Source organism: Vipera berus (genome assembly GCF_964194415.1).
Source record: "Vipera berus genome assembly, chromosome: Z".
NCBI lineage: Eukaryota > Metazoa > Chordata > Lepidosauria > Squamata > Viperidae > Vipera > Vipera berus.
Window position 1 is genome coordinate 108142572 of NC_138205.1, and position 12037 is coordinate 108154608.

The window sequence follows — 12037 nt, forward strand, 5'->3', positions numbered from 1 at the left end:
ACTGTAAAACATGGCGGAGGGAGCATCATGGTTTGGGGCTACTTTGCTGCCTCAGGGCCTGGACGGATTGTTGTCATTGATGGGAAAATGAATTCCAGAGTTTATCAGGACATTTTGCAGGAAAACGTACAACCATCTGTCCTCCAACTGAAGCTCCGCAGAGGATGGGTGATGCAATAGGACAGTGACCCAAAGCATACAAGTAATTCAACAAAACAGTGGCTTCAACAGAACAGAATATGCCTTCTGGATTGGCCCAGTCAGAGTCCTGACCTCAACCCGATTGAAATGCTGTGGCATGACCTTAAGAGAGCGATTCACACCGGACATCCCAAGAATATTGCTACACTGAAACAGTTTTGTGAAGAGGAGTGGTCCGAAGTTACTCCAGATTGTTGTGCAGGTCTGATCTGCAACTACAGGAAATGTTTGGTTGAGGTTATTGCTGCCAAAGGAGGGTCAACCAGTTATTAAGTCCAAAGGTTCACATACTTTTTCCACCCTGCACTGTGAATGTTTCCATCTTATTTTCAATTAAAACATGACAACAGCTAATGTTTGTGTAGTATTATTTTAAGCAGACTGTATTTTTCTATTGTTGTGACTTACATGACGTTTAGAGCGCATTTTATGGCCAATTCATGCAAAACTCCAAGTAATCCCAAAGGGTTCACATACTTTTTCTTGCAACAGTATATGTTACTGGTAATGTGTGAAAAGCTGGCATTGTATAAAATGCCTAGGAAATCTATAGAATGCATGACATTTTTAGGAAAATATGAAATGTCTGTTATTTTAATATGCTATATACTTTCCCTAGGTGTTGTATATAATATATATGCATTATGCAGAATGACAACTATTTGAACAAAGTATGAAAAGAGTCATGAAAATTATTAGGGTTAGGGTTTATTTAAAAGATGTATATGAAGATGAAAGAAGAAATGCAAAATAAATTACAGGACTTTCTTACTGAAAAAAAAAGAAAAGAAAAATACCAGTGTTGAAAATACCACTATTTGTTGCAATAAGGAAGGCTAGAATGGCATTTTAGTGGGAGTATTTTATACTTTGCAGGATTGCCTTTTGGCATTGCGTAGAATGCATAGAAATATGTGAAATATTAAGTGTTTTCATACTTTGACATCTCATTTTAATGTTCTATAAATCACCTAGGCTTTCTATAAAGTCCCTAATTTCACATATTAAATGTAGTATGTATAAACATAGTGAAGATTTTAATAACATACCCATTTTCTCTATAAAGATGTGAAATCTTAAATATGCTTCTAAAATTTTGATTTATTATGCTATATTGACATCACTAATAATGAATAACTGCTATAACCACTGTTTTTCTCAATAGACAATTGCTCTTAGTTATCTTGCAAATACATTAATCACAGGTACTAAATGCCTTTTGAATGTCTAACTGACTTTTTGTTTTTAATCTTTAGCAAGTGTTCATATGCCAACTTTTCTGATTTCAAAGATGCAGTTTGGAAGCACCACGCAATGTGGGCAAATAAATTTGGAGTGCTACTTTTTCTGTATTCTGTGATACTTACTAAGGTGTGTTTTTAAAATAAAATGTTGATGACACTCTATAAACAGAATTTAATGTTTATTTTAGAACCTCGAAAACAGCTTCATTAAATTATATGAGATAGGCTTCTAGCACAAGCATATGTATGTGTGTGTTTATATAGTTGTAGGTTCTAGTTTTTGCTAGTTCTTTTAAGTTTATTTCTGAAATTATTATAATAGGTTTGGTTAGAGGAAGAATATTAAAGAATATTTTAAATATATTATGTATTTTTTCCACTTAAGATGAACAGAATAACATTCACTTTATTTTAAAGAGTAATAGTACTTGTATATATGCTGAATTTTAAAAGTCTTTGCTCAAAAATATGGAGGCTTTGGTATTTTATACAGTCTGGATTTTCTTGAGAGATTCTGAAATGAGTTGAAGTGGCTTTTAGTTTTATACCACAATAGAAGAGGATATTGAATAGGATAGTATTAATTGGCAATTAATTTATGTGGGGAAAAATAAACAAGGTAAGTCACTTGTTTGAATTTTCAGTCACAATTAACTCTCAGCTTAGCTAAAACTATTAAATATGCATGCTAAAGAATTGGGAAAAATATATTTCTTAGCACAAATATGTGGCCATTATCCTATAATTTTTAAGGGCATTGAAAATATAAAAAATGAAATTGAAGATACAGCTGAACCATTGATAGATCCTGTTTATGGTCATGGAAGGTAAGCTTTGTTATTTCTATCTTCCTTAAACTAGTGACTGAACAAATGTTATTTTAGAAATAGCATTAAATAATAATAATAATAATAATAATAATAATAATAATAATAATAATAATAATAATAATAATAATAATAATAATAATAATAATTGGAAGGAACTTGGAGATCATCTAGTCCAACTATGTCTAGTCCAACTCACCACATCACGTGATGTGTCGCAACATATCACAACTTTTTCCCCATTGCCAGAGCTGGGGTGGGTGCAGTTTTGGCATGATGCATCCGGCCTGTGGGCCGGCTGTTTGACACCCCTGATCTAGTCCAGCCCCCTGCTCAGAGGAAACCCTATACCATTTCAGACAAATGGCTGTCCAGTCTCTTCTTAAAAACTGTAATAATCATCAATTGAAAAAAAATACATGAAACTAGCTTTTTATATAATATTTATTACTTGTAAGTAACTTTTACAAAGTTGTATGTAAAATTCTTTATTGCCTTGTAATCTAAAATGAATGTCTTGGCTATTCAAAAAGGTTTATGCACAGGATATTGTTTTAATATGAAGTTGAGTGAGTAGTTAAAATATCTAAACTGTTTTTAGCAAAAAGCAAGAGTGCAATTATCAAAAACCTTTTCTTCTGCTTTTTAAGCCAAAGTTTAATTAATCTTCTGCTGACGGGATTTGCAGTATCTAATGTTTGGGATGGAGACAGGGAATGCTCAGGAATGAGTAAGTACACATTTGATTTGCCTTATAGTAATATTGAGTAAAGGAAACCTATTTATAGCCTTTGCTTTGAATTTGAATTGCATGCAATTCAGATAAATTAATCCTGATCATTAATTGGAATGATCAAATGTTTCTGTTTAATGAGTGTTTCCTACTGATAATCCCTATAGGTATGCAGTCAAGCTTATTTTCCACAACATTCTGGACAGGTATTATTATAAGCTCATTTTCCATAAGATTTTATTTCAGGCTTAAAAAGCTAGAAATAATAATTGAACATCAATAAAATGTTTAAATGAATTGTATACCATAGAAAATCATAATTTTATTAAACCGCTATATTACCCTTGTGTGTAGAATGTATTCTTCATGGTGGTTCCCTGACTTTTCAGCTTGACCCGGTGTTTTAAGCTATTTTCATCTAAAATTAGATTGTAATAACAATTAAGCTAGATAGAAATAGCTTAAAGTGCCAGGCCATACTGCAAATAGCCCTGAGGTCCCTCCTTCCAAAGATACATTTAATTCATCCTATTAGATTTTAATCTTACAGCCTGGAGATATCTTTGATCTTAAAAAGAAAAATATAACATTAAATAATCACTCTACTTTCTTGCCAAAGGTGATGCAACACTTTTTTTTCTGATCTCAAAAAATTGGATTGCAGGTTGGACTCCAAAACTGAAAGGAATACTTCCCTAAATAGGTTCCTACCGTTTACATTAGGTGCAACCAGGGTTTTGCTCCTTTACCAATTTTTTTCACTCTTTTTTATCCCTTTTCCAATTTTAAACCATTTAATTGCTTTTGCAATGTTTCTTGGTCATCTTAGAAATTCTTCCTATTTTTAAGAGCTATTTACAATTTGATGTAGTCTATACAAACTACATATTTTGTATAATCAATAAAGCAGACATACATAGTTTTTTAGAACTAACATGAGAGATAAGTTCAATTTTGTCTAGCAATTTGAGCATTTTTAGTACATACACATGCACACAGACAGACAGACATATATTGGAATATAAGTAAATGTTTGCTCATTTTTCAGCAATTGTTGTATTTCAGACTATAGGTTACGGATATTCCTAGATATGACTGATACTTAATGACCAGCTGAAGTTACAATGAACTAAAAAAAAGTTATTTAAAACCCATTCTTGAAGTAAAAAACCGCTTCACCACCAACCTGGTCTCATGATTATATTTTGAACGCTTGGCAGCTGGCTCACATGTGCAACCAGTTGCAGTGTCCCATGTTCAAATGATCATATTTTGTGACCTTTTGCCATTTTCTGGCAAAAAAACACCCATTGGATCAGCTGTATTTGGATATATGTCCATGTGATTCATTTAACAACTATGATGATTCACGTAATGATTAAAAATGGTCATAAAATTGAGTCTAGTACATAGTGGCTTGACTTATAATTAAAATTTTAGGATTAATTGTGGTTGTAAGTTGAGGATTACTTGTATCCTGCCAATAAATGCAGTATGTTTTTTAATCCACAAGATGGAAGTAGCTGCTAAAGAAAAAAATACTAAATCTTTTAGAAATCATCAGAAGATAATGAACTGCTGTTTGATTATTAATTGTGTATGCAAATGAAAGAGTTAGTTGCTAAATGTATTAAAATTGGATCCTTAAAAGTGTTTTTATGCAATCAAATTGCTGTGATAGTATGCTGCTGAAAACTATATCAGATTCTATCCCTAAATTTAGCCTCGTGACCATGTCTGAATGAAAGTTTAATCCCCATATCACTTTTTGTTTTAACCAAGTGGATGTTGCATGTATTGCCATGTGCTGCAATTTGATTAACTTATTATTTGGAAGATTTAAACCTATGATTCTATGTTGTTCTATGTTTGAAAGAAAGAACTTGAAATAACAATGTGGAAAAATTGAAATAGAATGTAAAATAGCATTTGTCCTAGTATATTTTTCTACAGCATCCAAGCAATATTTCTAGAGCAAAAATGTTGGATACTATACATAGATATATATATGATAAAATCTCTTTAAATCTGTTGTATGTCATGCTTCTAAAGTTTTATTCCTTACAGTACATATATACTTCTATGGCATATGTGTACCTTTTGGTCCAGTCTTTAAGCCTGAGACCTAGGTGTATAAACTGAAATGTTACTAGGAACAGGACTGTTGGTTTAGACCAGGGGTGTCAAACTCAATTTCATTGAGGGCCGCATCAGCATTGCGGTTGCCCTCAGGGGGCCGGGTGGGTGTGGCCTACTGGGTGGGCGTGGCTAAAGTACGTATGGCCTACTAGGTGGGCGTGGCTAGCTCTACATCGTTCGCATCAAGGGTGCCTATGCGGGAGGAGTGGGACAGATCTGAGGGTCTCTGGCAGGAGGAGGGTCTCTGGGCCAGGGCCAAGGCAGTGGGGGCCGTTCCCTCACTGTTTCCAGGATGGCTTCGCGGGCCGCATGAAACCACTTTGCGGGCCGCATCCGGCCCCCGGGCCTTGTGTTTGACATGTCTAGTTTAGACCCTTTGTGTATTTTTATAAAGCATTTAATTTCCATTGATATTCTTGAATATATTTTTATTTTGGTGATTATTAGCCAGAAACTATGTTGCTATTGCTCGTTACAACTGTTTAATTTTTGTGGCATCTTAGGCTCTGGTGATAGAAAACAAACCAGTGGGATCAATGTGTTTGTGAACAGCCCTACTTGTTTCAAGTCTTCGGCTGTTGATTTTTCATCACGTATTTTATATATTATTATAGTGTAAAAAGGCCAGTGCACATATTACACATATTATGTAATATCTTAACCAAATAAATGAAGCAGTTTCTCCCTCCCTCCCTCCCTCCCTCCCTCTCTCTCTCCCCCTTTCCCTCCACCACCATTTTTAATATCTGTTTCAACCTTTCTAAAGCTAGTGGTCAGCAGTTTGATAAATCATAAGGAAGGATCTTCAGTGAAATGGGTTTCAAATCTGTGTTAAAACCAGCTTGAGAATATTTTGCTAATATCTCTGCTAACAATATTAAATAACATCTAAATAAGAAATTGAAATTTAGAGGAATAATAGAATAGCGTGTAAAATCACACAATGGACTGCCTATCTCAGACATGTCAAACACAAGGCCCAGGGGCCGGATCCGGCCTGTGAAGTGGTTTCATGTGGCCCGCGAAGCCATCTTGGAAACAGTGAGGGAACAGCCCCAACTGCCTTGGCCCTGGCCCAGAGACCCTCCTTCTGCCAGAGACCCTCAGATCTGTCCCACTCCTGCCCAGGCCCCCATAGGCACCCTTGATGCGAACGATGTAGAGCTGGCCATGCCCACCGAGTAGGCCATACACACTCCAGCCACGCCCACCCTGTAGGCCACGCCCACCCAGCCCCTTGAGGGCAACCGCAATGCTGATGCGGCCCTCAGTGAAATTGAGTTTGACACCCCTGTGTCTCAATATAGTCTACACTAACTGGCAATAGGGATTGGATAGTGGAGAGGGACCTTTAAGTTGTAGCCAAATACATGAGATGATGATTTTTAGAACTTTTGAAAGCAAACAGTTCATTTCTATAACAGGAAAGCAATATATATATAGGATTTAAAGGGATTGGTTAGATTCCCTCTCATATTAGTCCTTGGGGATAGGTGTGAAGGAATTATTTATCTGTATGTTTTAAAGAGCAGATTCTTACAAAAAGGAATACGTATTATAGGCAATGGAAAGGAATACATTGTTGAGAAGACAGCTTACCTTTTAGGACACAGAGTGGGCAATTCAGAATTATTTTTATAAAAGCTAAGTTAAATGAATAAAACGATCTACTGCTATCAGTTCTAGTTTTGGGTTTGGTTGAAATGATCTTCAAATGGAAATTTTATATCCCTGCTTTATTTAACCCCACAAACTTTAAATTATAACTATTATAAAATTATGATTCTTGCTAAAAAGAGTTGTTGTGTCCTCTGTTACCATTTCCATAGGCAGTCCCTGAGAAATAATACTTTTGCCCAATTAGTTTTTAATTTTTTTCTGTGTTAGATATGTGAGCTTCTTTACTGAGATCCTGCAAACTTGTACCAAATAAATGTGATAGGTGTTTTCAAAAATTGTGAAATTGCTTAAAGATAACAATTTTTAGTCAGTTTAGCTTAGTTTCCTTTGTATTCTAGCTGACTTTCTTGAATTCATAAGAATTTGTTCTGATCCTTCAGTTGGGCAGTCCTTTTCAGATGTGTGCTTTTCAGTTAGTATGTATTTGTCTATCTTTATTTCATTAAACATAAACAATACTTAAAATAGGAAGAAATATTATTTTAATATTGATTATTTCAGTTGTATTACCCCTATATATTTCTGTTTGCCATTCACTTTGTTAATATAGAACAAAATTTCATGGTGTAGTTTAACTAAGAAAAAGAACTATGAATCAGACTTTGAATAATCTAATACAGGAATGTTGTTTCTTTTCAGAATTACTTGGAATTAATAAACAAGGAGCTGTTGGTTTTTTGACACTTATGGAATCTCTGAGATACTGTAAGGTAAGCTTTTTAAAGCCTGTCATGTGAAAGCATGACGGATGAATTATGTTACTGAAAAAATAGTTCACTTATCTCTAATGAATGAAAGCATTGTCCAGTGTTAACTTAAATTTCTTATATAAGATACAATTACATAATTTTTACACAAATTATAAACTTGCCTTCCTAGATGCTCCCTTTACGTTTTTGACTCTATCCACAAAGATACTGCTTGATTTGGTTATTTGTTGTGGCTATGTCAGTAGTTTCCTGTGAAATACCACTGTCTAATGCCCAAATTATACCCATTCACCTCTTAAATATATACATTTATTTCATCTAAACCAACATCAAATTTCTTTAGTTCTGCATTCAACAAATTAATACAATACTATATTTGGACTTTTTGTAGTATTTGAATATGGCATATAAGCATGAATGATATAAAATTAGAGTTCTATATCAAATTAGAATTCTATATATTTACAAATATATATATTTATTTTAAATTTACAGTTTTCTTCTTTAAGAGAAGCATTCACTGCTTCAGTAGTTAAAAGTGTTAAAAGAGCCTTGGTGGAGCAGTGGGCTAATGCCTCCTTAAGTAACACCAGCTGCCTGCTATTAGTGCAGGTTCGCATCCCACCAGGCTCAAGGTTGACTCAGCCTTCCATCCTTCTGAGGTAGGTAAAATGAGGACCCAGATTGTTGGGGGCAATAAGCTGACTTTGTAAAAATGCCGCTTGGGGCCCCCCGAAAGCCCTAATAAGCAGGTATATACATAGAATGAAGGATATTGCTAAGCACATTGTGCTTTAGATTGTAAGCCACCCTGAGTCTTCGGAGAAGGGCGGGATATAAATGGGAGTTTTTTAAAAAAATACCTCAGAATATTCCCAATTGGAAATTGATTTTTTTGTTGCATTCTTAACTCTGTTTAATATACCAGAAGTCAGCCATTAACATTTATTAGGTATATGTGCTGCTTCGACTGCAGAGCAGAAAATGTATTTCTGAAACATGTAGGGATACATGTAACATCTGCTGGCAACTCTTTAAACCAAACATATCTTTTCCTAAGATTGTATTACAGCTGTGAAGGGTTGTTGCATGATCCAGGAAAAAGATTGTTTTAAGGAATTGCTGACAAGTGCTATACAAGCATCTCACTATGTTCTGAAACATCTTTTTCCATTCCAATACAAATCACTCCATCAACTTGACATTTATATCTCACCTCAGTTTAACCTCATAGCAACACTTTTGTCAGCTACATAAGGCTGTATGAGAAGACTGGCTCAAAATTATCCAATATGTTTCGTGATCAGATCTTAATCTGAGTCTTAGCGTTATAAACTAATACCTTTATCAAATGCCATAGTGAATTTTCATTTTCATATTTGTTTCTTATTTTAGTACAGAAGTTAAATAACAACTGATTCTCATCCCTGATTTATAATACTTTTAATGGAATGCAATTTAAGTCATAGTTAGAAAGCCAGTGTCCAGAAGTAGAGTTCATTTCCTTAAGAATACTCTGAGTCTTGTTTACCCACCAATATTTTGAAACAGAAATATGCATTATGTGCTCTATTAGAAATGTGCTAATTCATTTTTGTTTTGTTTTAATGTTCTTGTTTTTCTTAGGTTGGATCCTATTTGAAGTCTCCAAAATTCCCTATTTGGATACTTGGCAGTGAAACTCATCTTACAGTCTTTTTTGCCAAGGTAGGATTCTTCCCTTTTTATTTCAATGTTTAGGGCCAAATAATCCTCTTTGAGTCTTACAGTTCAAGTTTTTCTTAAAGTATAATAGTTTTTCCACACAATAGTGTTTGTATTTTAAAGCTGATTGGTAATGAAAGATATTTCTCCAAATCTACTTGACTTAAAGGATGTTTTAAACATGTGGCTTGTTATGATTGAAATATCTTCAAAACATTCTTGATTGTTTGGTATGGCAAAGAAACAAAACCCCTTTGTAATATTTTTTTCAGAAACAACAAATTCATACATGGATATTTTTAGAAAGTTATGTATTATATTACATGTATTATAATCTGTGATTTTTTCAGTGCTGCAAATAAATGATGGTTCTGATTTAATCCAGAACCGCTCATCAAAACAAGAAATGGCTTTATATTTATATTTATTTACATTTATTAAATTTTTATACCGCCCTTCTCCCGAAGGACTCAGGGCGGTGTACAGGGCAATAAGTATTAAAAGACAAAGTACAAAAGTTAAAAAACAATTAAATATTATGCCCGATATATACAATAAGTAAAACCATGTTAAAACCCCAACCCCAACCCCATCAAACCAGGCCGGATTGCTCAAATAAGTAAGTTTTTAGATCCCGCCGGAAGGAGCAAAGGTCGGGGGCCATCCAGAGCTCAACCGGCTCCACAGGTCTGGCACACCCACAGAGAACGCCCTCCCCCTGGGGGCCACCAGTCGACATTCTTTGATCGGAGGCACCCTGAGGAGGCCCTCTCTGTGGGAGCGCACTGGACGGAGGGAAGTTGACGTCGGCCGCAGGTGTTGCTTATATTAAATTTGTTTTTTTTTATGAGCCGAAGAGGTGAAATTTGCTTCAGTTCAACATTATTTAAATGTTGAATTAAATCCTCCATCATTCGGCACCCATCAAATTTGCAGTAACTGAATGATTTTTTAAAAAGAAAAGCTAAGAATGACCAGCAGAAAAACAAAAATAACAGAAGCATCAGACTAAGGGAGTTCAAGAAACTTTAATGAGGAAAATATTAAGTAAAAATAATGAATTCCAGAAAAACCAAAGAACTTTGTTGTTTTTGAGCATTAATGATACATGTATTCATGATCAAAACCAAACTTTAAACTTCCTTATAGTTTATTTCTTAAGATACGTTCACGCAAGGCAGAATTAGATCAGTAAGCAAAGCTATTTCTGTGTTGCTGAATCTAGCACACCTACATTTTTTTCTAACTAATTTTATTGTGTATAAATTCTAAATGTTTTACTACTCATTATTAACTATGGACCATAAAAATAGAATTGTTTATACACCTAATGGGTTGAATTCATTGTTTTTCCTTTGGAAGAAAAATGTTTTCTGTTTACTTCCTTTCAAGGTTTTTAGTAGTTTACTGCTAAATGAAATAACTGCAAAATGTTTTATATTTTAAAAAGGTGTAGATACCATAGTGTATGAACTACAATATTCAGAAAGTTTCATAAACAGTTGTTTCTTATTGAAGACAGATCAAGATTGCCTACTTCTGAATGTACAATACAAAATGTTTTGACCATATAAGCTGTATCATTTTGAATACGAACAAATAACTGACCTATTGAAAAAGGAATAAGAGAGGATGTGATGCAAACTTATTTTGTACCACTTGAGAAATGAAAGCAATATCGTCCTATCCTATTTTTTATAAATACATTATTCTTTGTATCCAATATCCAAAGAACTGAAAGTATATTGTTTAAAAATCTAGTTAAAAAACTAGTATAGGTTTTGTTGTATTATATACTTTACTTCAAAAAAGTCACCCATCTTTTCACATTTATGTAATCTGCTATATGTTTTAGAACTGATTTTGAAGCATCTTAATATATGTCAAATAAGAAATGTTAAAACTTTGTGAATACTGGTGCAATTATACGGATAACAAAAATTTACTAGTCTGTTTGTCGCCTGTTAGCTATTTGATCATTCTGTAGACAGTAATGTATTTGACAGCTGCTGACTTGCCCACCTACGTTGCATATATTCTTGTATACAGCATTTAGTTTCATTCTTTACAAGTGCAATTAAATAACCTTGCAAATTCATTTCATGTTGTCTTTTGAAGTGGTAAGAAACAAGTCTGATTTTTTTCATTGTCTCCTTGTGTTGAAATGTGTATACCAATATACACAATATTTTATTACTCCCTAGTAAGAGAAAAGTACTAAGGAGACAATGTAAAAATATTTTTAAATCTTAGTCTTGTGCGTAGTTATTCTGGATGTTATTTTTAACTGAATATTTTGCAATATAAATTTCTACCTGTCGGAAAAGAAACACATGAATTATGCAAACGGCTCATTATTACACATAATTTCAGATTAAACTACTTTGATTATGCTATGGCATATTAGCATTTTCAACATTATTCTATGGCATCCTTCAGTCTCGAGAGACTATGGTATCGTGCTCTGGAAAGGGGTCCTAAAGCAGCATCTGGTGTGGCTGAAAAGGCCAATTTGAGAGTGGCAGTCCCTTCCACACTGAGGGCAGATACAGTCTGTCCCCTGACCAGCCCCCAGATTTCGCTGGTTCCGGGACTGCCTCTGTGCCTCAGACTGCCGCACAAGTGTCTCTCCGAATTGGAGGAGACCATGCTGTGTCTTTAGCCTCCAAGCTGAGGATCAGAGGTCAAGGTTTCCCAGCTGTTAATGTCCATTTCCAAGACCTTTAGATCCCTCTTGCAGATATCCTTATATCGCAACTCTGGTCTCCCTCTGGGGTGCTTTCCCTGCACTAGTTCTCC

General features: G+C 34.5%; 1 protein-coding gene across 2 annotated transcripts in view; it reads left to right on the top strand.

Annotated features, from left to right (window-relative positions):
• Positions 1–12037, top strand: part of MINDY3 (MINDY lysine 48 deubiquitinase 3) — a 44704-nt gene that overhangs the window by 16256 nt on the left and 16411 nt on the right. For both annotated transcript variants that reach the window (XM_081345470.1, XM_081345471.1), the window contains exons 7-11: positions 1458–1572; positions 2199–2272; positions 2923–3002; positions 7464–7534; positions 9161–9241. In XM_081345470.1, the coding sequence (XP_081201596.1) occupies positions 1458–1572; positions 2199–2272; positions 2923–3002; positions 7464–7534; positions 9161–9241 (421 nt within the window). The remainder of the gene's footprint in view (positions 1–1457; positions 1573–2198; positions 2273–2922; positions 3003–7463; positions 7535–9160; positions 9242–12037) is intronic.